The 24,441-nt window shown below is 43.8% G+C and overlaps 2 protein-coding genes across 2 annotated transcripts; one reads left to right on the forward strand and one right to left on the reverse strand.

The window, feature by feature from the left end:
* Positions 1–338: 338 nt before the first annotated feature.
* pgs1 (phosphatidylglycerophosphate synthase 1) lies at positions 339–15,497 on the reverse strand. The gene is made up of 11 exons (XM_084002222.1): positions 15,366–15,497; positions 11,404–11,614; positions 10,394–10,471; positions 8,310–8,409; positions 8,042–8,231; positions 7,305–7,483; positions 6,326–6,525; positions 5,059–5,350; positions 3,767–3,915; positions 3,514–3,662; positions 339–908 (listed from the first exon to the last, which is right to left on the reverse strand). Exons 1-10 carry the CDS (start codon positions 15,479–15,481, stop codon positions 3,543–3,545), a joined length of 1,635 nt encoding a protein of 544 aa, XP_083858348.1. The 5' UTR covers positions 15,482–15,497; the 3' UTR covers positions 339–908; positions 3,514–3,542.
* A 2,005-nt stretch (positions 15,498–17,502) lies between these two features.
* Positions 17,503–21,727, forward strand: socs3b (suppressor of cytokine signaling 3b). Its single transcript, XM_084039433.1, has 3 exons — positions 17,503–17,725; positions 18,513–18,858; positions 18,954–21,727. Exons 2-3 carry the CDS (start codon positions 18,730–18,732, stop codon positions 19,503–19,505), a joined length of 681 nt encoding a protein of 226 aa, XP_083895559.1. The 5' UTR covers positions 17,503–17,725; positions 18,513–18,729; the 3' UTR covers positions 19,506–21,727.
* Positions 21,728–24,441: the final 2,714 nt, after the last annotated feature.

Below are 24,441 nucleotides of genomic sequence, written 5' to 3' on the forward strand. Positions count from 1 at the left end.
TGCTGTGCATCTTTTACATGAAGTTTTGTTGGTTTTGTGTGGTAGGAGGGGGTGGCTGACATGTGTTTTGCAACCCATCCTGTTGCCTCCATATTCCGCTGAAGAAGTGCACAAAGTGTGTGTAATGATATGATTATTTGTAAGGCATGTTTGCATTTTGCTTAAGGAATTAGCTGTTTGTTGTATTGCTACGGCTGAACTAGCATCTACGTTTGGTTTCAGAACGTTTGCCGGGTTTTGTGCCTGCTTCCACCTTTTGGTGTAATTTGTCACCTTTAAAATCAAGTGTTGTCTTGGCACCATATAAAAAGGATCACACGTTTGGAAGTAATTTTAAAAACTCACCACATCGTATTTTAATATATAAAGACAATAACACAGACACTGTACAGTTCGCTTTAATTACTGCAGTAAATTCCCTTTTGAAAACTGTTAAGGCTTCTCAAAGGATTGTAAATCTTCACCACACCGGCTCTTTACCAGTCTCCCTTAAATCAGGGACATTCACACGTGAAATCTCTATTACTATCTTATACATGCAGCATGTACTTGTAGAGATGTATGTGCAGTAGTAGTAGTTTTTTGAAATGCTTGTAGTTAGTAATACAAAAAAAACAACTCCATAGTGTGATGACATCAGTGTTCGAACAAACAATCTCACGGAGTAACAGTAGTGCAGGTAAACCACAGGATCTGGAATTTAAACTTAAAAAAAAAAAAAAGATTTACCCCACCCTCTGAATGCACCACGTACATCCTCTCCTGTGTGAGAGAGAGTCACTTCCTGGGACTCTCTTGAGGGTTATAGCCGAGATGAGTCTGAAGACTCCCAGCATGCCCTTGATACTCGAGTGTCCCATCTGTCCAACTGGACCTTCAACCTCAAGGCCGAAGAAAATCGCAGCCTCCTGCTCAAAACACAAACAAAGAAACACGTTAAACACTTTTCCGCATCTTCATCAATGATGTGACTATGAGTGATGAGGTTGGTTTTTTGCGGTTATCAGGACGGGCGTCATATGAAGGCTGAAGGAACATAACATGCATAAAATGTCACTTTAAGCAGTAAAAAACAAGCCCTAGTCGTAACCAACAGACAAATTTAACTGTTGATGGGCCTCAAGAGGTTAGTTCAATGTGTGAAACCACAGTGGGGAATCACAGTCTCACCACTAGAGGGCAGGCAGCTCTATCACAACGAGGACTCAACAGGACTGTGGACATAGGCTCTCTTTTAACCCTGCTCAACCTGTTTGGAGACCCTCCACCCAGTTGTCACCAGCTTCTAACAATAGACAGCCTGCGCTGCCGACAATGACTGTTGTTATCTATCCTTTTAACTGGGAAACCTATTGTTGGAGCACAGTGTTGTTTTTTCCTCTGTCAGGAACCCCTCCACCGAAAAATGTTGATTTTGTTTATAGCCTGAAATTGCATTACAGACTAGAACTAGTTTTCTTAATTTGCAGTGTGTTGATCTCTCGGGGCCACCATTTACAGATATATTCTGGTGTCATGTGGGATTATAAATCCAATCAACCTTAAACGAAACCCCACCGTCTTTCTACATATTAAGTTGTTTCTTTAAGATCTATAAGATTTATGATCAAATGTCACAGCTGTTTTTATTTGCAGCTCAGCGTCTTTGGATTATCCGACATGAAAGAGCCTTTTCTCTTGTAAACCAAAATATGTTTGTGTACATGCAACATGACTTTTAGCCTGAGGCCACGGTGAACTCATCACGATTCTGTTTGCATCATCGTGCCAGTAAAACAAGGACTTCCACAAGTCCTTTCATCATTTTACAACAATAGGCCTGAATGTGCTTCGTCTCACGTCAGTGCCTGAGAGGAATTCTGAAAGACGGTCTATCCGCGACCGCTTGCCTCTGGCAGCAGATTACTTGAGCTTTTTTTTTTTTTCTTCTCTTGTGTCAGGTAGCGTTGAGACGCCACCCATTTACCGTCTATCCAGCCTATGACACTTCCTGTTCTGAGAAACCCACAAACAAAAAAATCGTATACTGTGATCTTGACAGGTTTCCTTGAAGCTGGAATTTGAGTTCATGAAATCAACATATCTTCATTTTTCCAAATGAGTAGTTGATGTTTATGCATCTTTCCGCGCCCGCCCTGCAGCTTAAAAACCTATTTTCACACAAAAAAAACCCCCAAACCCATCCCTTAAAAATGTTGACTCCATTTCAGGGTCTATGAACCCTCTGACTTCACCTCGCCAAGTCCTGACAGGACTCACGGTAACACAGACCACACTGTCAGATCATCGCCATAACACGGCACTGACTCACTTCTTGACTAGAGTGAATCAGCAGACGCGCTGTCCCCGCTCTCACTTTGGTGATTTGGGCTGCTGGGAAGACGCGGACAGGACCGGCGATTTTGGGATTCACCACAAAGACTGGAGGCATTTCTAAGAAGCCACAGCCTGCTTTAGAGAGAGTGTGTGTGTACAGTACAGTACAGTACAGTGTGGCTGTATTTTGTCTACTAGGCAAAATTAAATTGACAAAATCTGAATAAAAAAAGAAGGAATAATTTCCAACAATTCCCTTAAAACTTATGACCCACTAGAAGTGTGTGGTGGACCCAGCCCTTTCCATCTTTTCTCTCTTCTCTTATCAGTAGTATGAAAGTACCTCAAAATTGTACTTCCATTTTTCTACTACTTTTTACATCTACTTTACTCTGAGTATTTATACAACGTCTAGTTACTTTTTTACTTTGGAAGCTTGGAAGTTGAAATCTGGTTAACCAGCTTCTACAATAACATTGCATGTTCATGATGACACGGCACATTTACTACAAAAAAAAATTACACAGTTAAACCAGATTATCCAAACCACTTTGTGTGGTTAAAACCAAAGTGAAATGTTAATGTGCTGTAAACAGTTTAGATGATAATTTTTAATGTTTGACTAACCAGGTTTGTTTAAACAACAACATATTGTTAACTTATAATTGTTATTTTACTTGATTTGAAATGTGAGCTTATGTCCACCTAATGAATATCGGTAATAACAATTTGGTTTTAAGATCTGCCTCTCTGTTTTTAGGGCATTTCATGTAAAAAAAAAAGAAAAAAAGCTGTATCTGAATTAAAATGGTAGATGTTGAGGCTATAATAAAAAAATAAAAATAAGAACTTGCTTTTAAGATCTGTTTTTGGTCTCCACCAACTCCTAAATATCTCGCTCTTTAGCCACATTAACCAGCCAGATGCTAAATGTGTCCATCTGCTGTTTAGTGCTGAGCAGGTAGTGTACAATTTGTTTTTAGGGCTTTTCGTTTAAAAAAAAAAGAAGAAGCTGTATCTGAATTAAAATGGTAGATGTTGAGGCTATAATAAAAAAATTTAAATAAGAAGAGCTGAAAGACTCTAAACTCCAAAAGACTTGGATGATTATTCTCGGTAGGTTGTAACAAGTATGGAAACCGAAACCATCCTTTAACAGAATAAACATGCATGAGTAAATTTAAGGCGAGTGCGTACTTGTCTGTGTGTGACCACCTGGTGGCGCCTCAGAAGAAGTTCTTGATGAGCGGCGTGACTAGTTTCACCCACAGCTTGACGTGGCGGTCCGGCCGCTCAAACGTAGAGCCGACCACCTCCGTGGACCGCTGGTACAACATCTCCTGCTCCTGAGAGGCACACAGTTTAACACACAGGTGTGTATTCAGTAAAGAGTTCCACAGTCATTCATCATCATCATCCTCATCATCATCCCTGGCTGTGGTTAACCCACCTCCTGCAGCTGGCTCTGCAGCTCCTTATTCTCCGTTACTATGGCGATTTGGGCCTCCAGGTCACGGTGAACCGAGCGGTAACCGAAATTAGGGGAGCCAATTAGAGTGAGACAAGGCCGATCCTGCCCCTGGAGGTAATACCACAGACCTGTAAGGAGAGGAAAAGTGGAGTGAGCTAGCAAGGAGGTAATTCTTCAGAGAGACTTTTCCAGCAGGGACTTCTGTCGGCGCAACAAACCACAACTAAAAGGAAGCACATGCAGAAATCCCCAGCGTCGATCCAAAACCCCAAAGCACGAGAGAGTGAGTGTACATCCTTGTCCCGAGGCTACGACAGGATGACTGTACAAGCCATCTTCTCTCACGCTACATACCGCCACGACCACAAGAAGAACAGCAGAGCGGGGAGAGTAATGTGTTTTATTATTTTCACCGAGCCAAACAAAATGAGTCTGGATGCTGAGCCATGGCTTGAGTTCACACATAGTTGCCGGTAAATTACTGGCATCGCTCTTGTTGGGGAGTTTACACGTCATAGTTGTCAAAAATCGCCGGGGTAAGGGACAGTCTAGCAGATGGCGGTAAAGCAGCACTTGCGGATGCCATAAAACTCAACAGAAGAAGATGAAGAATGGGATGGGGCGAGGCGAAGTCGTGAACAACTCGTGTATTCTTTTCTGATTGGTTCGCTCGCTCCACGTCAAAGAGTCTTCCGTCAGATGGACGTTACCCCTTTTCGTACTTGTCGCTGCAACATTACTTTCATTCCCAGCACAGCCATACCACATTTTCCCTGAACTGTTACAAGGTCTTGATATAGGGAAATGGCGGTACAGATATTTCCTTAAATATCGAGCCCATGCAGGAGTTGTTCCTAATCATTTCGGGTGCAGGCTGAATGTGAGACTTTAGGTTGTAATCTCTTGTAAGCCACATTGACCTGAGAGTTAGTGCTTAAAAAAAGTCAGTAAATACTCGAATGATCAAGTTAAAGTAGAACAGAAATTGCAATTATCTGCGTTTTTTGCATAAGAAATGTAAACCACAATAACTACGTTTTTGGACATGATTTCCTATTGGTGGAGTGACAACTAAGAGGCCTCACCAATAAAGAACAATGTAGAGACTGTTAGTCTGACAAAACAAGCAATTTGAAGATGTCACCTTGGATTCTGGGAAACTGCGAGGAGATTAAATAAATTGGAAAAACGTAACGTGAGTGATGAATATGACCATTAGCTGCAGCCCTAGTGGGATACAGACAGGAATGCGTGCTTTTGTTTCATCCCACCTTTGGCGTGGAAGGTCCACTGTGACCTGTGGTACTCGTGCAGGTGTACTCTCTCCTGCTGGCCCAACCGGCACGTCTGGTTGTAAAACTGTCTGGCGATGTGCGTGTAAGCTGCCGGGATGGCTCCGGCGACGCCCTTGGCTCCAAAGAAGCCGTTGACCTCGGGAGAGGCGGTGAGGATGCGGTAGCTGGCTCCGGCCCCGAGCACCAGCCGCATGTACGCCTGGGTCAGGTTGAAGTAACCCGATGTTAGAAACACAGTGGAGTCCGGCCCGGCGTATGTCATCAGGCGCTGGAGGTTTAAAAACAGACAAAAAGTGAAGAACGACGTGTCTGTATTTCCTGACATTGTGAAAAATAAAACTGGTTGCTAGGTAATTAAAGAGCCGGTTATTAGTGTTTTATTACCGCTGTTTGCATAAGGCTCATTATAGAGCTCAAATCTATCTTATTTGCACATTTATCTTCATAAATGTAACATTATAATTACATGCTGCTTGTTATAATTTCCTTTGGTCATATGTTAATATTATATCTCAATTAATTACAGCATGACCAAAATGACTTCTTGACTGGAGTTTGGCTGGTTTTCTGGTTGAACTTGTCATTAAATATCACTGGTTGTCCCAGTTTAAATCACGAGTGAATTTTTTTTTGTAAATTTAGGTCTGTAAGAGAATTTCTTGGTGTTATTTATCATTAAAAACAGAATTTATTTTCTTTGCGAAAAAAATATTTTTCTGCAAGAAAACCTTGTTTATCGGGGTCAGCTTCTTCTTCCCGAGGGAACAAGAACTTTCGGTTGCAGGAGGACAAAATCTAGGTGAAAATCTGTCTCAAGAAAGGTGGATATATTTCAGTGAAAATATGTACAAAAAGTGACAAGTTTTATATGTGAACTACTAAAAAGTTATCTTGTACAAGAGGTTAAGTCAAAGCAACCAAAGGCGAACAATGTGATGTAATAGATAAAACTTGCTGCAACAAGTCACAGAACACTTTGTGTTCATTCCCAGAATATGTGACTAATAAACCCAGAATGCATTTTAAAATATTTATTCATGGGTTATTAGTCACATGGTCATTAGTCATGTACCCCTTTCTTTTAGTCACACGTTCAAAACATCGACTCCAAAGAACATCCATTCTAATTCGTTTTAGGAGTATCAGGGTAAAAACACAGAAGTCCTAAAGGACACAGCATGCTAAAAGTTTATATATTAGCTTTAAATATCTTTTAACTACACGGTCAGCTGTGAAGACTCACCTGTGTGACCTGTTCGTCCACCTGGATTCCCAGAGGTTTCATCTGGATCAGTGGGAACACCCAGGTGTCCTCCTCCCCCTCGCTCATCCCTTCACCCTCAGAGTCCTCCGACGCGTTCAACAGCTGCTGCCTCACGTTGGCTGTGTTCACCACCTCCATGATCCGCCGCCGCGCCACCGCTGAGAAGTCCTGCCTGTTGCCTGGTTACCATGGAGATTGCAAACGTGAGCGTACACAAAGCTACAGTAAGTGGGAGGCGGGTCAGATCTGGTCACAGTGATCTCGGCCGTGAGTTTGAGAGAATTTACAGCCGCTTACGAGCATGAAGTAGAGAGGAGGATGTTGATGGGAATGAATGTGTGTGTGTGTGTGTGTGTGTGTGTGTGTGTGTGTGTGTGTGTGTGTGTGTGTGTGTGTGTGTGTGTGTGTGTGTGTGTGTGTGTGTGTGTGTGTGTGTGTGTGTGTGTGTGTGTGTGTGTGCCTACTTCGTATCGTCTTCCAGCAACACTGTGACATCACAACTCTATTCCTGGTGTTCGTTACCACGACAGCCCAGTCCTGCAGACATGATGTCATTCATCCCTCAAACTAACATCCTGGCAGTCTGCACTCCAGTTACAGGCACACTGTACCAATATATGTGTGTGTGTGTGTGTGTGTGTGTGTTTGTGTGTGTGTCTGTGTGTAGAAAATCCTGACAATTTCACATCCGGCTGCATGGCTGGCCAACCGCAAGAACTCTCTCCATCTTTCTTACTGTACACATGCACGCACACACACAGACACACATACACACAACCATCTATTCGCTTGTCTAAGCTTTCAAGCTCCATTAGCGAAATCCATCGGTTCATCTTGCTGATAACTGGGCTGCTGCCACCTTAACTGAGTATGAAGGGTGTCAAAACATGTTGCTGGGTAAACATGCGTGCGCACACACACACACACACACACACGCGCGTACGTGTTTGGTTTCTACCTTTATACGGGTGCACCATGCCGTCCAGCATAGTGACCGAGTCGTCGGGCTGCAGCTGAAGGGAAACGTCTCCCACGGCTTCCACCAGGTCGGAGAAGAAGTCGGCGACTTCGCTGCAGTTCTCCAGCAGCACGTAGCGGTCCTGTCTGTTGGTGAAGTACGAGTCGCTCAGGTTGGCCCTGAGAAACGAGGAGGGAGAGAGAGGGAGAGAGACCAGGGAGATCACGTGGCTGTTTAGGCAGGAGGAAGTAAAGAGGAAAAAGCGCATCTGTTTGGTAGTTGGAACGTTTTTCTGAATGGGTTCCGATAAGTTCCATTTTCCCGGTCTAAATAGAGGTAAATACTCGACTCTGTTAGCCTCAGATGCTGACTCTTTTAATGGAACAAAAAGCAATGGAGCAGTGTTCAACAGCTAACGCGAAACGTTTGCTCTCTTTTCACAACATCAGATTTTATTTTTTGAACAGAGACTGTAACACTATCAGTGTAACGGTGCCTCCTACAGAAGGAGGATGTTGCATTATGGATTATTTGTGGCCTTAAGAAGGTGTCTGTACAGCCAATGTGACACTATCATCAGTGCGTTAGGTTTTCGCTGTCGTTAATCCGAGGCATGTATGGACAGCTGTGACGAGTAGTAGATGCCTTCCACACATGAGCAATAGATCACTACGCTACAACAAACTGTGCACGAACGTCGGGGTTGCTCTTAGGGAATCAACAGGGAATCAACATACCCGCTGATGATAAAGCTGTCGTCAAACAGGTAGACTTTGATGTGCTGGACTCCGATGGTCTCGTTGAAGCGCTGAGGTACCAGCAGCCGCAGCAGCCCCCTCAAGTCTGGAGTGTGGTACAGGGAAACCCTCATCTGGGAGACGAAGCGCTGCAACAGCGGCAGCAGCATGGTCCTCGAGTTGGTCTGCCCTGAGCGTAACACATGACCACGTCAGGACGATGAGCTAACCAGCAACGGCGAGAGATCTCGAGAAAAACGACACCGACCTCGTGAGCCGCGAGTGTAGTCCAGCAATATGGAGACTTTAAGTTCAGGGTCATCAGTGTTCTCCTGCGAGCGTTGTAGAGCTTCCTCCATGCAGTTCACCTTAACAGAAACAGAGAAAGCAGCAGAGATGTTGTTTATTTTACTCCATGCATACTTCTTCCTCGTCAAAACTGACATTTGGACTTCAAGCAAGTGTTAAACCACTGATTGCACAAGCAGAAAATGTCTCACTCCATGTCAATGTTTAGCAAAGCGTGAAGTGATGTTGTATGCTTGTTCTATGAAAGTCTAGGAGTAGGGTAGTTTTTACACTTTAAATAAGGTGCATTGGACTGACAAATGTAACATTAAAGCTGGCTTCAGTCTGTAAACCTTAACATTTCTTTCTAAGAGTAGTTTCTGCAGATCGGCTCGAGCTTAGCGTCCTTCTGTCTTTTACACTTTGTCCGACTGCATGTGCATTTGGGAACGTTCCAAGATGAAGCCGCAAAACACAAGAGCAGATTAATGATTATTGACCAATTGGCAGCAGACAGCATTTATTAAACATTGGCAGTCTATTATTATCAGCTTACTGAGCGTGGGAAAAGCATGACTAACTCCCTGTGCCCTGAGAGGAAATGGCTGCACCACTGGTAGCAGGCATAGTGTCTTTATTTGTGGCGAGCTGGCATTTGTTCCCCACCTGATTGTTCTTTTTTGACTAAATTGTGCATCTGGTGCCCAAATGCATTCGTTACACGTCACTCCAGAGCTCCCGTTTGCATACCAGTAAAACATTTCTTCTTTCCAGTAGAGAGCTCTTTGGGGACGTGTGCACCACCTACACTTCCAGCTTGGCTCCGGAGACAAACGTGATCATGATTTGTAGCTCTAGGGGGGGGGGGGACACTGAAACAATAGCTTCCTTTCTAAAGCAAAGAAGCAGCGTTATGTTATTATGCCATGTACAATCTGCTCATACAGGGGGAAATGATTGTTCTCTATTTTGTTGAAATAAATCTCGAGCAGAAGCATTTTAGCTGCCAACCGGACAGGAAATGTTGACGTGCAGGACAGATAGACTGGAGTTTAGGAAGGTTTTTATATCCTGTGTTTATAGATTTATTTAAAAGAATAGTCTGTAACAATGACAGATGATGGAAACCGTAAAAATTGATGCCACAATACCAGAGATATTTTTGTAAAAACCAGATGCTTACATTGTGCAATGCACAATGTCAGATTTGGATGTGTTACGCTAATGTGGCCTGGAGCAGCTAGCCTCAAGCAGGCATACTCTCCACTTTGCATATCGTGTACTAGACATGCCTTTCTTTAGAATTTCCGATTATTCTGTCTGCCTGTGCTTAAGTAGACGCACGGAACAGGTTTCACAGTCTGCCAGCGAAGTACCTTTTGGCTTAGCTGGTATCTGTTTGCATTAGAAGTTGATCCAGACTCACCTATCTGTTTGCATTAGAAGTTGATCCAGACTCACCTGCAGTTTTGTTCTTCAGTCTAAACCACAGACCACACTGGTATTTTTGGTATGCGCTGAGTTCAGGTCATTGTGTTGAATTACAAGTAAAGCGGAGCTTGACAAATAACATGGACTCACTGTGCCTTACTGACTCAACATTTCTAGTAATCCATCATCCTGTGAGGTTGCGGGGGTTTGGTAGCAATCGCAGTCGATTCAAATGCTTTTAACTGTAACAAACATGTTTGCTTGTGCCTTTTTCTGTAGCTCACCCTTGCTTCTGCTCGAACCAGTTAGAAAAATATACAAACAAACACAATAAAACAGCTGAATATCGGCATCAGTCCAGACTGCGGTTTCTTCTGGGTTAATGTTATGTTAGCCCTTCCAAGCATGAAGAACAGCAGAATATCACATGCCAACCCTTGCATTTTGGGGTCATTCCTTGGTACTGGCCTGGAGTACGTTTTCATTCTGAACAAACCACACTGTGGTTCTCTTGGACGACAACTCTGACTCACATTTTCTGGCATCACTGACCACTTATTTGGCACACGCCGGCGTTTGGACGGCATTCTTCTCACCTGCCCAAAGACTAAAGACGAACACCACTTTTCTTACCAGTTCCTGCTCCAGCTGACCCGTTCCCAGATACAACGAGGCTATCACCACTCGCCTTTTCGCAGTCTTGATACGCGCCTGAAGGGACACCGAGAGAGAAACAAACAAACGCAACAATGAATGAATGTAGGCATCAAGAATCTGGTTACGAATATCTGATACCAAGACATGATAATGCTCTCGATAACGCCTTGCACTCACGTCTATGTTTTGTAGAATCGCACCCATAAATACATGAGTATTAAACTTGCTGTTGGTGTTTTTATAGACCTCATTGTATACGGGGATACAATAGATCAGGCGTTAAAAAAAAAGATCACAAAAATCAAACTCTTGTGGGAGCAATTCTTTCATCAAGGCAGCCATTTCTTGTACATAATCAAACTCCAAACAATGTCCTTGTATGAGGGAACAACAGCATCTTTGTTCCTGAAATGGCTGAATAGGCTGAAGTTAGAGGAAACTAAATTATTCCATCGTGGTGACACACAAGCAGGTGTGGGACTACGTAAATAAATAAAAACTACATAATCCAGTTTGTAACTGTGGAGAGTTTTAATTCAAACTGTACATTTGCTGCTTTCTATGATTTGAATGGTTCACAAAGTATGCAAAATGTGCACTGCCACATATATGTATTACTGTTTTAACTGTAAAACAATTTCCTGAAGTGTTGTGTTTTCAGGCTGGTTGTGTTTGTAGATGTGGCAAGGATTAGTTGCTCTATTATTATATTGCATACAAAAGTCCCTTTAGAGCTGAACAATTAGCTTCTGGCAGCGGCAGGGTGCTTCCCTGCCAACTCAGGTGTTGCAGAGAAAACAAGTCTGCTGAATAATACTTCCTCAAATACCTCAAGCACTTTCTCTGCTTCATTTGTTACGTTGACAGTACATGACGATATGGAACATCCACTTGAGGTTAACATCGACAGTTTTTGGCCTCGTTTTTGTTTGCTCATCATTCCTTTGCAGCTGGAACGAAATGTTCGTTTCCACAGTAACACTCACCTTTATAGTCTGGTAGAACTGGTCAGGTGAGGTGAGGATGTGGATGTGGGTGCCCGGTACCCGGAAGGCGGGTACGTGCTCCGCCATCCATCGGAAGTGGCCCCAGAGGCTGTCTGTGCCCTGAGCTCCGGCTGACCCGGTGGGCCTGGAGACGCGTCGGGGAGCCGGGTCGGCCTCAGCCAGGAGGGGAGCCAACAGCAGCACCGAGGACCTGGAGGAAACAACCGCTTTTGTGTTGGTTCATTATCAGTTATGTGAAGCAAATTGCAATTAAAAACAAACAACTTTGTATTAAGATTGAGAAGAGTTTTTTGTTTTATATTACTGAACAGCAGCTCACTGCACTAAACAGAATTCTCATTGTTGACAACAGTTTCACCACAAGGTCCATTTAGTAGATGCTGCGGAGCTTTCGATCATATCACGTTTGTTTTACACGTAATTTTCAATCAACCATATCACGATGGAAAAATTGTATTAACACATTGGCATTGATTTCAACCATTCATGCAGCCTCAGCTACTTTGTCTGGCTTTTGTCACTGATTGCCAGCTTTTTATTGTCTCTCTACTTCTGTCCTTGGATTTAAGATACCAAGAAAAACAAAGTCAAGAAGACAGATTAAAAAGGTGCGAGAGAATATGTCAGTGTATTTGATGAAATAGCTTTGCTCCCTCCCAAACAGACGTTTTTTTACCACGTCTGTGTTTATTTTATTCCCTTTTAAAGTCTTCATACAAATCCAGATGAAAGTGGGGCTCGATTAAAACATTTTCCAGAATCACACATTCGTGACAAACGTCAGACTTCGTCAGTGGAAAAGGAGATGCGTCTCTATGGACGCGTGTCTTGTCTGAGGAGAGGATGCCAGACTAATTGGGTCAGTTGTTCCACATATCAGTGGAAAACAATCGTTTCCTAGGTGTCGTCTTTTTGGTCTTTTGCCAGCGGACCAAGTGCCAGACGTCAGAGCTTTCTGCCAGCACTTGAACACACCGCAATACTAACCTTGGAGGCTGCATATTAGTGTTTATTACAATTGTAGGGAAACACTGACACAAGATGTTTATCAAAGTGAACAGGATTTAAATACATGACATGTCCCGGAAGCGCTGCAGTCTCTGGTGACACCTGACAAATGTTAGATGGTATTTTTTTAATTGCATTCAAACTAGGGATCATTCAAACCAGGGATCATTCAAACTAGGGATCATTCAAACTAGGGATCATTCAAACTAGGGCTGCAACAGCCTATTATGATTTCCCATAGCTCATGGGGACATATTCAAATGTCTTATTTTGCTCGACCAACAGTCTCAAACCCAAAAATATTCAGTTTGCTGTCATGAAATTTTCATTGTAAAATAAAATGACTGGAGCAAATAATTTTCTGTTGCTTGACCAATCGATTAGTTATGGCATTTGATCTTCCAGGACCCAGGTTACAAGATTGAACAGTGTGTCTGAGTTTTCTGCCTCAGTGTCCTAAAATTCACCCCGACACCACATCGCCACACAATCTGGTCTGACAGTGCAGCCACATTAAATAAAGACAGGGTGGAGTGTGAACCTCAGACATGACTGTAAACCTCAGAGGCCGATTGTCAGGAGTCTAGTGAATTCCTTCATATTCGTTACGACCAGAACACACACACACACACACACACCGTTTACGTTCTGGTTTGAATTTAACCCACAAAAAAATCGTCTATAAGAAGTCAGAGGAAACTACACTCACATAAAAACAAAAAAAACACAGCTCGGGGCCTTCCTTCCAAAGGAACTTTGCTGAGTTAGAACTTCTGCGGCAAAAGCAGGCAGAGATGGGATTTCCCCTTGTTTGGGATTCTATCGTTCATAAACACGCATATCACTCAAAACAGCCATAAAACCACTGTTCTGCTGACCCTAAAGCCTTGACAATTTTCTGTAGGTGGTAAAAGATAAGATTAGTGCGACAGGAGATAAGAAAGTGCTTTGAAACAATGCGTTCTTTTCGTTTCAGGGCTGAACTGAGCAGTATTTAAAAAAAAATCAGATACAATGAAAAACTACATTGAAATAAAGCCTCAATCAAACAAAATTCAAGAGGATAATTTATTCCTGAAGAAAGATACCATCTGCGTAAAGAGTAATCGAGTGACGTGGCGCACTTCGAAGAACAGCAATTTTGTGAAACTGAGATCAAGTTAACTTCTTATATTTAACGCAATTAGAGGTTAAGTTAATAATGTGAGACTCTGGCTAGTTACTGCAATGAAAAGAGGGAGCTGTTTATTTTAATATGCGACTGCACCACATCCCGCTTGATTTGAAGCATGTGATATGAAACAATGCCGTCCGTCTGTCTTCCTCCCTAATTCAAAAATTCCCCCGACTGGAAATCTCTTCGTGTCCTGAATTTATTTACACCCTCATTGAGTGTAGATTCAGTTAGCCAGCTGGTAAAGGTCAGATCTCTCTTGCACACCAACGTCAAAGGAAACATAAACGTGTCTTTATGGAGCTTCGTTGACAACGACGTTGTCGTGTCGAAACGGGACAAGGGTTGGAAGCACACAAAAAGTCATAAAGTCAAAGTAGAGAGAACTTATTGTTCCTGAATAAAAACAAAGCATCTACATTATCCTATTAACCCTATATACACCAATCCGTTATTATATTATGATCCTGATTATCATACAAATATTGACTAAAGCTTGATATACACACTTTATATATTTACTCACAGGACCATTAGCCTCCTAGCAAACTACTGAAGCCTATATGGTAGATCACATGATTGAGATCATCTGTAATGTATCTCCCTGTTATACACTCTTTAGCCAACAGGTGGTTTTGTGTGCAAATAGCACAGTTCAATTACCAATGCATTAACTAATTTGTTAGGGTTTTTTTTAAATCCTGATCCGCGATATAATCTTATATTGTCCCATCACTAAATGCAACTAAGCACATTTACTCAAGTACTGTACTTTTAAGTATACTTGTGTACTTGTAATCTACTTGAGTATTTATATGTTGTGCTTTTTACATTTCTGCTTCTCTATATTTCACTTAAAATATTGTGCCTTTTTACTTCACTACAATTACGACAGCTTCAGTTACTACTTATATACGGACTACATTAACAAAAAAAACATTCAAAGTCAACTAGTCGATGGACCAAAAACCAACTCGTTAATAGTTTAAATTCATTTGAAAACTTTAGCGACTAATTACTTTGCAGATTTGGATTATTTACTACAAAATACACATCAGTTAATATATTGTGATATCCTGTTATTGATTAAATTACCCTTCAGTATATTAAGTATATCAAAAATGACCTTTACCATCTGCACCATTAAAGTCATAAATACAAGACTACATCAATAATTCTAAATTAATAATACATATTATTCTGAAATTATCTATTCTGCACGTTGAATACTTTCACTTTTGGTACTTAGTGTATTTTGATGCTAATACTTGTGTAATACATGTGCTTTTGTTCAACTTTAAATGTGAGGCTTTTACTTATGAGAGAGTACTTCCCATATACTATTACTACTTTTGCTTATGTGTAGATATCAGCACTTCATCCAAAACTGTAGGTTCAAGCTTTGGTAATAAAAATAAAACATACAGTTACATAACAAACAAGAAGAACATCATGTACAAACGTCCAACCTTCAGTTATGGAAACCTCCACTTTTCCTGAAGGTTAGCATCAGCTCGGAGGCGCTTTGCCGGCTGGAAATGAGCTTAATATATAATATATAACAAACTGAAGAGTTTCACCCTTAACAGTCAACATGTCGGTGGCTGAAGCTTTTGAATAAAAACAAAACCATCAAAAAGAGAAGTCAGATACTTGACACATTAGCAGTGACAACATTAGCAAAGCATCTATAACTCGTCGGGATCGGAAGTACTAAAAAACGCTATTTTATCGCCGTGTCTCCGTGGAAGAGCCTTACCCTCCTCTCCCGTCCCGGGCGCGGAAGAGCCGGTCGGATATTCGGGTGAAAACCCCGGCGAGGGCCGGTGAGCACACGGAGTGCACCAGCCTCCTCCACGACATGGGAGCTGCCATTGCTGCAGCGAGAGCGACGTTGAAGAAACTTTATCGACACAACCCGCGTTGACAAACACCCCGTACCTCCTGTAGGCTGTGATGGAAACAAACCTATGAGAACCGGGCGGCGCATTAATGGATGTATTTACATGCAACATAAAGCATATATAACTGTTTAAATATGTTTGTGTTTTTGTTTTAAATGCCTTTTAAATGGCCCCTAGTGGTCAACCTGCAAACTGCATTGTAATTTAGTTCATTAGTAGTATTTATTATCATCCTTTTATTAAATGTTTTTAAAGTGTGTTCTTACTATCTCTTGACACTATTTTTTTGTATGGGAAAGAAGCATGACGATACCATGATGTTTCATAATGAAAAACATTTGAAACAGCCCCTGATTCAAATGCATTTCTGGCAACACGTGTCCTGATCTTTGCCCTCCATATTACCCATCGAAGGCGTGACCTTCCTACAGGTTTTCAGTCATGCGACAGAGATCATGTCATGTTCACACCGGCACGTTTGTTTCCAGGAATCAGTCGTCCTCTTATAGCATGCGAGAACGAAAATGCTCCACCCAGTTAATGTTCATTATCACACTGTAATGACAGTTGATAGGTTAGTTATAGTAGTTAGTAGCATGGGGTGAGCATTAATTATTGTTATTAATGGAGTTATTATAGTGTTGTAGTTATTTAATTGATGCCTGTTCATAGAGAGTAAATGCCACATAGCCGTTATATCTTTGTTTAATTTTATGGTATCTCCCTCTGACTGTGCAGGGATGTCTTTGTGAGTAAAATGAGTAAAAAGTCAAATTAAGAGCTACTTTACTTGAGAATTTCCATCATCTTACTTCTACTTGATATATTTCAGAGATATTTTGTCATTCCTAAGGAGTACTTTTACTATTGGTATAGCTTCAGTACACATTGCTGATATCCTTGAATGCCCGACTTTTCCCGTTAATAGATTTTTTCAGGTCAGCAGTGTAGCCGGTTGTTGCTCAAGAGCGCTTACAGTAAGTCAGTTGCTTCTTGACACAACATGAGGGCCTGAGGGACATTATCTTTAAAGGGGCTTGTCATAACTCAAACGAATGTTAACCACCTGTCATGTTGTAAACAAAGTAAAAAATGAATGGGTTATATATTGAATCGTGATGTTACGGTAAGGCTTTATTTGTTGATCCTCAGTGGGAGAAACGCACAAGAGACTAAAGGAAATGGATCAACTATTCAAATTAAACAATGATGAATCAAAGGAAGCCTTCAAAAGATATAGCACATCACAACGGACTGCATTACTGAGCAAATATTTGCTACCTTACTGAGCAAATATTTGCAGAAAGTATCCCAACTTTACACCTCCTGTCATGGGAAATATTTGACTATTCACTCCATTATGCTTATTTGACATACAAATCATATGCTCACCTTAAATATGATGCTTTGTTATAGATTAAACTAAAGTGTGTATGAAGCAAAAAAAATACATTTATATTAATTTAACACTCATAAAGGCCAATTTGTATTTTTTTATATGTATGATACAAAAGTGAATTCAACTTTTGTGGTACTTGTGACTATTTCTGTATTGTTGTTTTACTTAAATTAAAGATTGAGGTATTCAACTATTCCCCTTGAATATTTGTGTGAATTAATATGTACAAACACAACGAGTGTGTTGATAGTAGCATATATAATAATAGTAATATAACAGCGTAGTGTTATACCGGTACTTTGTATATAACAATGCAGCACATTATCATTCAGGATTGGTCCATATGTGGAGCTTTTAACGTATTCACCTTGTGCAGGAGGGAACCCACCAGTACCAGGAAACAGCCCGGCAAAGGTCACGCTGATTATTTCTTGGCAAGCTGCCAAGAAAGAGCGCGAGCAGGCGCGCGCGCGCGCGTGTTCCCTGCGTGTGCGCGAGCGAGCGAGCGTGCGTGTGTTTACTGGAAGAACATCTGAACGGAGGAGGCGGAGCCTTACGAACATCGGCTTTACTCACTGGAAACAACCTCCAGTAACCTTCCTCCACACACGGACACGATCTCCCGGCAGATATCACCGCCGCCGCCGCCACATTCCTCCGCTCAGGACAGAAACCCACACACTTTTTGGATACTTCTTTTTCTGTTGGATTTTAATGCCTGAGTTAATAGTTCATTTAGCACTACTCTCGGGTAGTTTGCATATCTTTTCCTGTGGCTACGAGCGGCTGCGGCGCGGGGCTGAGCATATCCGCAAGGTAAGTTAAAAGACTGGGGGGGACACACGTGAAGCCGGTCGCGCTGCATGATTTAAAAACGGGGAATGACAGGAGGAGAGCGGGGTAGTAAGGCAGATTAAAGCACGGCGGTTGTTGTTAGCTGCTCGGGCTTCTTGGTGCAGTGCAGCCGAAAAAGGGGGGCGGGTGGGGGGTTGGCGGTGCGGGGGTTGGAAGTGTATTTTTTGGGGTTGTTTCGCAATATTATGAATAGTGGACCGAGCACCACACCAGAGGCTCTGTGGCGGTCCTGAGCCGTTATGGCGGCCTGCTGCTTCCCTCTGTCCCGCACTGGCCGTCTCTAATTCCCCTTCAGGGGGATCGGAGCAGACGGGACACCTTTTTAGTCACAGTGAAACCGGAGAATGGGGCCTCTGTGTCGCGGCCGAGCAGGGAATAAGGAGTTATTTAGTGGAAAGTAGAGGAGGAGGGGGGGAAAAGCGCGCCGGACTCTTCACAGTGACCCCGTTTCTGAAATCCCTTGTTGCGGTACGCCCGATCGAAGACAATTGAAAGCAATCAGGATCCAGTTGCTGTCTGGCTGCACGGTTGCAGCAGCAGCAGGCTCAGCGCGAGTAAGCGAGGATTCATTTAAACTAAATATAACCTGCCTGCCCGCTCCTGCCTTATGCATTTGTCCCGAGTCGCCATAACTGCATTTTATGAGGCTGAACCGAGAGCTCCTGTGTGGCACGTTGTGTCCATGCCTTATGAATGACTGCTGATTGTGTGTCTATATAGAGAGATCATCTGTGCTCCCTGTCTCCAGCTGTGTTTAGGTGCTCTCTCCCAGCCCCTCTCTGGATGCATCGGACTCCTCTGCCCCGGGGCCCTGGACCCGGTGTGTGACCCCGCCACCCTCGCCCCACTCCCCCCCTCTTTCCTCTCCCTCCTCCCCAAACCCCTTTCCACCTGTCCACCTCGGCGCTCTGGTTCTGGGCCCCCTGCCTCTCGACCAGCGAGCAGAGGCAGGGGGCCATGGCGCCATGGTAGCGTTCAGCGGACGCATCCCCTTCGCCATGAGCAGCGTGGCCCCTCCAGACGGCAGGGTTCAGGGGTCAAACTCTACCCCGCATCACTACAAGCCCTTCAGCTCGCATGAACACTACCAGCAGGTCAGTCTCACCTGTAGTATTTAAAGAAACAGCTGTGTGTTCAATCATCCTGGCTGAAAATGTGTAATAATAATTGTTTTTTCAACCCGTTTCAGGTGATGCGTGCGTTGCGTAAGCTACAGGAGAGTGGGTTCTACTGGGGGGCTGTGGGGGGCCGGGAGGCCAGCACCCTGCTGCGCTCCGAACCACCCGGGACCTTCCTGATCCGCGACTCCTCAGACCACCACCACTTCTTCACCCTCTCTGTGCAGACGGCTCGAGGAACCAAGAACCTGCGCATCCACAGCGAGGGAGGCGGCTTCTTCTTACAGCCAGACCCCCAGAACACCCAAGAGCCCCCGCAGTTTGATTGCGTGCTGAAACTCATAGCGCACTACATGGGGAAGGGGCCGGATGCCAGACGTGGCAGAGAAGAGGCATGTGGGGGTAATTCAAGAGAGGCAGACAAGAAAGGGTGCAGCGTATATCTGATCCACACCAGCGGAGAGAGGATTCCCTTGGAACTGCAGCGGCCCCTCTCTAGTTCTCTCTCCTCCCTGCAGCACATGTGCAGGAGGACCCTGAACAATCTGGGGGGGTCGGAGCGAGCAGAGCAGCTCCCGCACACGCTTAAAGACTTCTTGGAGGAGTACGACGCTCCTATATGACTGACAGGAACGGCAGAGGTTCCACGACTTGGACCAGGTGCCCGCGAGAGGGCGCAGACCAGTTCTCAGCGCATACGAGAATATGCGCGCCATCGGATGCTGACCAGAGATAGCCTCAGATGCCGATGCGAGGTCAGCTTTTTATTTCGAACCCAGACCTGCTTCAACGCTGGCGGATACCATCTACCTAGAGTCTCCAGAGGTCTGGGATGCGGAGTGCGATTTTAGGTAACCAATCATTACCTCGTCCGTCTTGCCTTGCAAAAACTGACCACTAGTGTGAGTGGCAAAAATGAAGCCAGAGGGTCGGCGTTTCCTATGACTGACTCAGACGCAGAGCGGAGCCTCGTAGAAGACTAACCCCGATTGGTCGATATTAACGACGACAGCGACGACGCGATCAATACACCGCCAGTGATCCCTGTGGGTTTAATGTGCTTAAGAAGAAATCCTTCCCCTCTCCTCCATCAGCCTGACATTTACAACTCTCTGGATCGGTGGACAGAAAGAAAGAATCAGAACGGTTCAGAGGGGGGGTGAATGGAGGAGGGGTTACAGAGAAAAGGCAAAGTCCAAACGAGGGGCCCATAGTAGAGAACATACAGTATTTGTTTGTCTGAGTGTGTGTGTGTGTTTGTATGTTGTGGTGGCGCACGTTTCCATTGCTGCTTCCCGCAAATGTTGCCTCATAGAGGGGAGAGGGAGAGGAAGAGGGCTGGTCGATGCTCGCTCGCTCCACACACACACAAACACACACACAGGTACAGTCCAGCACGTAGGATTTAGTTAGCGTGGGAACGAGAGAGAGAGAGAGAAAAAAATGCATTACAAAGCATCTTCTCCATCTCTGTTTGTTTCTCGGTTCTCCTCCATTACCCGTACCCCTGCAACCCTCATAGTCGCATGTGCGCTTTGACAGTGACAGAAAACAGGCCGCTGTTGCCGAGACAAAAGCCCGTTACCGAGACAAAAGCCTTGGCACAAGACCAAACAAAACAGCAGTACTTATTTTTACCCAGACTGGCTGGAAAATTGTCAGCGACACTGTAAAAGCTCCTTGGGGAATGACGACAAAAGATGATGATCCAAGAGATAGAGGAGGGGGTGGGGGTGAGAAGGAGGGTTGAAACGGAGTCAAAAGAACAGCGGGAAATGGGATTAGGAAAGGGAAATTGAAGAGGACGGAGAACTCGGGAAGGGGGCTAGGGTAGGGGAGAAGAGGGAGGAGACATACTGGTATACAGCTAAACAGAAACATCGATGTGATTGATGTCCCAAGGGAAAAGATGGAGCTCAACAGGACGCCGCTCCCGTAAATATAAAGCTAGGTCGGCCAAGAAGCCCCATGGGGGAAAAAAAAAAGTTCTTCGCCGAGTCTTAATTCTCACAGTGTTTTCTTACGATAACATTATCATCTCAAACTCCATTTCTTTTTGTGTTCTTGGTGTGTCTGCGCTCTCCCTCCTTTCTTTTTTTTTTTTTTTTTTATCACATTGCCGTTGATGAAGGAGGAAACCAACTGGACTCTTTTCTTTCTTTCTTTTTAATCCCTGTAACTCTAGAAAGGTTTCTCGCCCCCGTCTCAACCTCCATCGTTACCTCTGAAACAGGAGTTGGCTTTGTGTGTCTGAATGTCAAGGGAACATGAGACTTCCTTTAAAAGTGATTCTTCCAACAACCAAAAAAAAAAAAGAGAAAAAAAAGAACGCCTTTTGTAAAACCGAAAACTATTTGATCAGCATTGTTTTTTTGTCTTTGGCCAGTGCTCATACTTACCTGTGATCCATATTGGAGTGGTAGCCTTTTCACAGCATAACATTTTGTGATATCATGTGGCCACTTGAGACAAGAGCGCTGAAATAGTACCAGTGATACACTTTTTTTTCTTCTTTTCTTTTGTATGTGTATGTGTGTGGGAGGGGGGGGGGGGGGGGGTGTCAAATCTCAAGTCTTATTTTCTCACATCAACACCCAAGTTTTACATGTGTTGCACCGGTGGACCACACGTGTATGTGAATTCATTTCTGTCTTTTATAAAGACTCTCTCGCAAAAAGGCTGGCCACTAGTCTGGCAAAATACAAGCTGTAATATCTGAAATGACAAAGCATTACAAAAACAAAAAATAAATGAAAAGGAAAACGTTGCACATATTTATATTTCTAAAATATTTCAATAATTTATATTAAAGAGCACTATTTTTACAAAAGTCAATGCATTTGCCCTGTGTGTTACTTCACTGTTTGTTTCTTTGCCTCCTTCTCTCTTTTCCCTCCCTCTCTGTCTCTTACTTCACTGAGTCAATATTGACTGGATAAGCACTAACTTACCGTAATGTATTGTTAAAGCAGTCCGTATTCCAGCAATGCCCGGCCTCGCCGCCAGATTATTGCCTGACAAATGGGATTTCCTAGTTAAACAAAGCGGTGTTTATCCAGGCTTTTAAAGAGCGGCACCATCGCTGCGAACGCACACATTCATCATAGGGTTAAAAATCACTGCAATCATCACTTCTTTGTTTTCTCTCCGCTGGAGCATTGTGGGTAAATTCCATAGGCATCGAAGAACATATAGAAAGAGGAGGGGGGGGGGGGGGGAGTTTTTTTTTTTTTTTTGTCTTGCAGATGTACACGCAGTAACAAAGGGATTCCCAGAAGCTCGCGGCTCTGTTAACACCATCACACACACTTTGACACAGCAGTTAGTGTCGAGAGCTCACTTTGGGCTGGACTTAACTGGAAAGGAATGCGGCCGCGTTTTATACATCCTGCCTGAGGGGCTGAGTGAGGATGGTGTCCTCTAGAGAGAGAGAGAGAGAGAGTGTGTGTGTGTGTGTGTGTGAGAGAGAGAGAGAGGGGTCAAATAGGTGAAAGGGTCCACGTGGAAGAGATTTATGTGGTTTCAGTGTGTGTGTGTGTGTGTGTGTGTGTAAATGAGCGCTGCTAAAATTAAGCGGGGGTAAGTTTCCTCATTTCTATATTACACACACACACACCCAGAGAGAGAGAGAGAGAGAGTACCCATTCCCTGCATACCTAGTGTTCTGTCTGAGGCTGGCTTCCAGGAAATGAGGCACTTTAATTGAGTTGAGTTTTTACGGCTTGACTGGCGATGGTGTGTGTATGTATGAGAGAGAGCGAGTGAGGTGTCTTTGTGTGTGTGTGTGTGTGTGTGTGTGTGAGAGAGAGAGATGGGGGACTCCACCTGAAGAGATTCAAATTTTTAGTTTTAAATACAGAAATAACATTGAGTTCAGCTCAGAAATCTGATGAGAAACTGAATATATACATATATACATCACACACACACACACACACACACGTCTGGATACAAGCCAGCGACAGACCTCTGGAAGTGAATGAGAGGACAATGTTAACAACTGTTTTTACAGCTTACCTCAGTACAGGTAATTACAATGATTCAAGAGCTCAGTTTCATAGTTCCTTATTTTGCTATGACACGTGCAGGAAAATATGTGTTGAAAGCTGCTGTGTGTGTGTGTGTGTGTGTGTCACTACTTTATGGGTGGAAGATTTACAACAGACAGAAAAAAAAAATGATGTAGTTCTAGAGACAAACAGAAACGAGTGAGCCTTCTTCCCAAAATCCAACCAGAATAATCCAGTTTTGCACACAAACACATTGTCTAAATAAGCCAGCTCAGCTCGCTATGACTCATTTTATGTTCCCCATAGTTGCCTGGTTAGCAGGGCTGGAATATTTCGCCCCGTGTCCTTTGCTCCTCTCGTGAATCTCACACACTCACAGAAAGTCTTTCCACCGTGATTCATTTTTTCGGGCGATGACTTGCCGCGTCCTGTGCTCGACGGCCGTCAACAGTGTCCTCGGGGGCCAAACGCAACAAGCCCACGGCTCTCCCGACAACTCAGCTCGTTGCCTTGTTTTTCATAACGATCTAAACGTTTTCGCGCTAAAGTTTCGCGACTGCCACCTCGCAGCTTGCGGTCGTATAAGCGTTATTAACACATTCTTTCTCATTTCACTTTTTGAGCTGGTGCCAGTGCCGGCGGTGTCAAGCCTAGACGGTGGAAAGAATCTGAAAGGGTTTAGGAGTATACCCTGCAACGAGCAGTCCACAGTGGTCTTCCAGGAAGGAGCTCCGGTTTGCTGATTATTTCTTCCAGGAAGGCTTTTTGTTTGGCTGATCTGCGCTTATAGGAAAGACGTTTGGTTGGCCCATCAGCTCGAGTATTGTCACAGCCGCTTCTGATAAAGCCAGACCGGCTTCCAGGAAACCAGAGATTTACCCTCCAGCATTCCATCATTCCTCCACCATCAGTGCACAGAGAGAGGGAGGGAGCAGGAGGGGTATAACAGGGACACGGATCAATAAAAACCATATGGGAAGCATACAGATGCACTCCAAAAAACGTCTGCATGTATGTATTTGTGTGTGTGTGTGTGTGTGTCTTGACCTGCACTCACTGACCGGCTCGTTGTGACACAGTCAAACCACAATATTTTTCTAAGCTGACTACACCACCATCCCCTCTACACACACACACACACACACACACACACTGCAGCGTTTGAAAACTCGTTGTGACTCTTAACTCAAATCATCACAGAAATGACTTTCCCGGAAAACACCTGGACGCCTAACGGATGGGTGTGCCTGGGCTATTATTGGCTGCCGAGAACAAAGACCTGAGATGACCTGAAAACGTACAAAACAGGTTGTAAAATGCAGTCGTTCAGACACAGACCGATTGTTTTATGGGAGGTGGATTTTTTTTATTTTTTTTTGCTCTCCATTCACAGCTGTGCGAGCGTAGCCGCGGAGACACTCGGATGCCAAATGGCTTACTGTAACGGCATGGACTCGGACCAAACCCTCCAACACTCTCAGGTGTCACTGCGTCCCCTCAGCCAGCAAACAGGACTGCATAATATTTGAACTCCAGGCAGCAGCACACA

The sequence above is a fragment of the Eutrigla gurnardus genome (assembly GCF_963514095.1).
Source record: "Eutrigla gurnardus genome assembly, chromosome: 22".
NCBI classification, from domain to species: domain Eukaryota; kingdom Metazoa; phylum Chordata; class Actinopteri; order Perciformes; family Triglidae; genus Eutrigla; species Eutrigla gurnardus.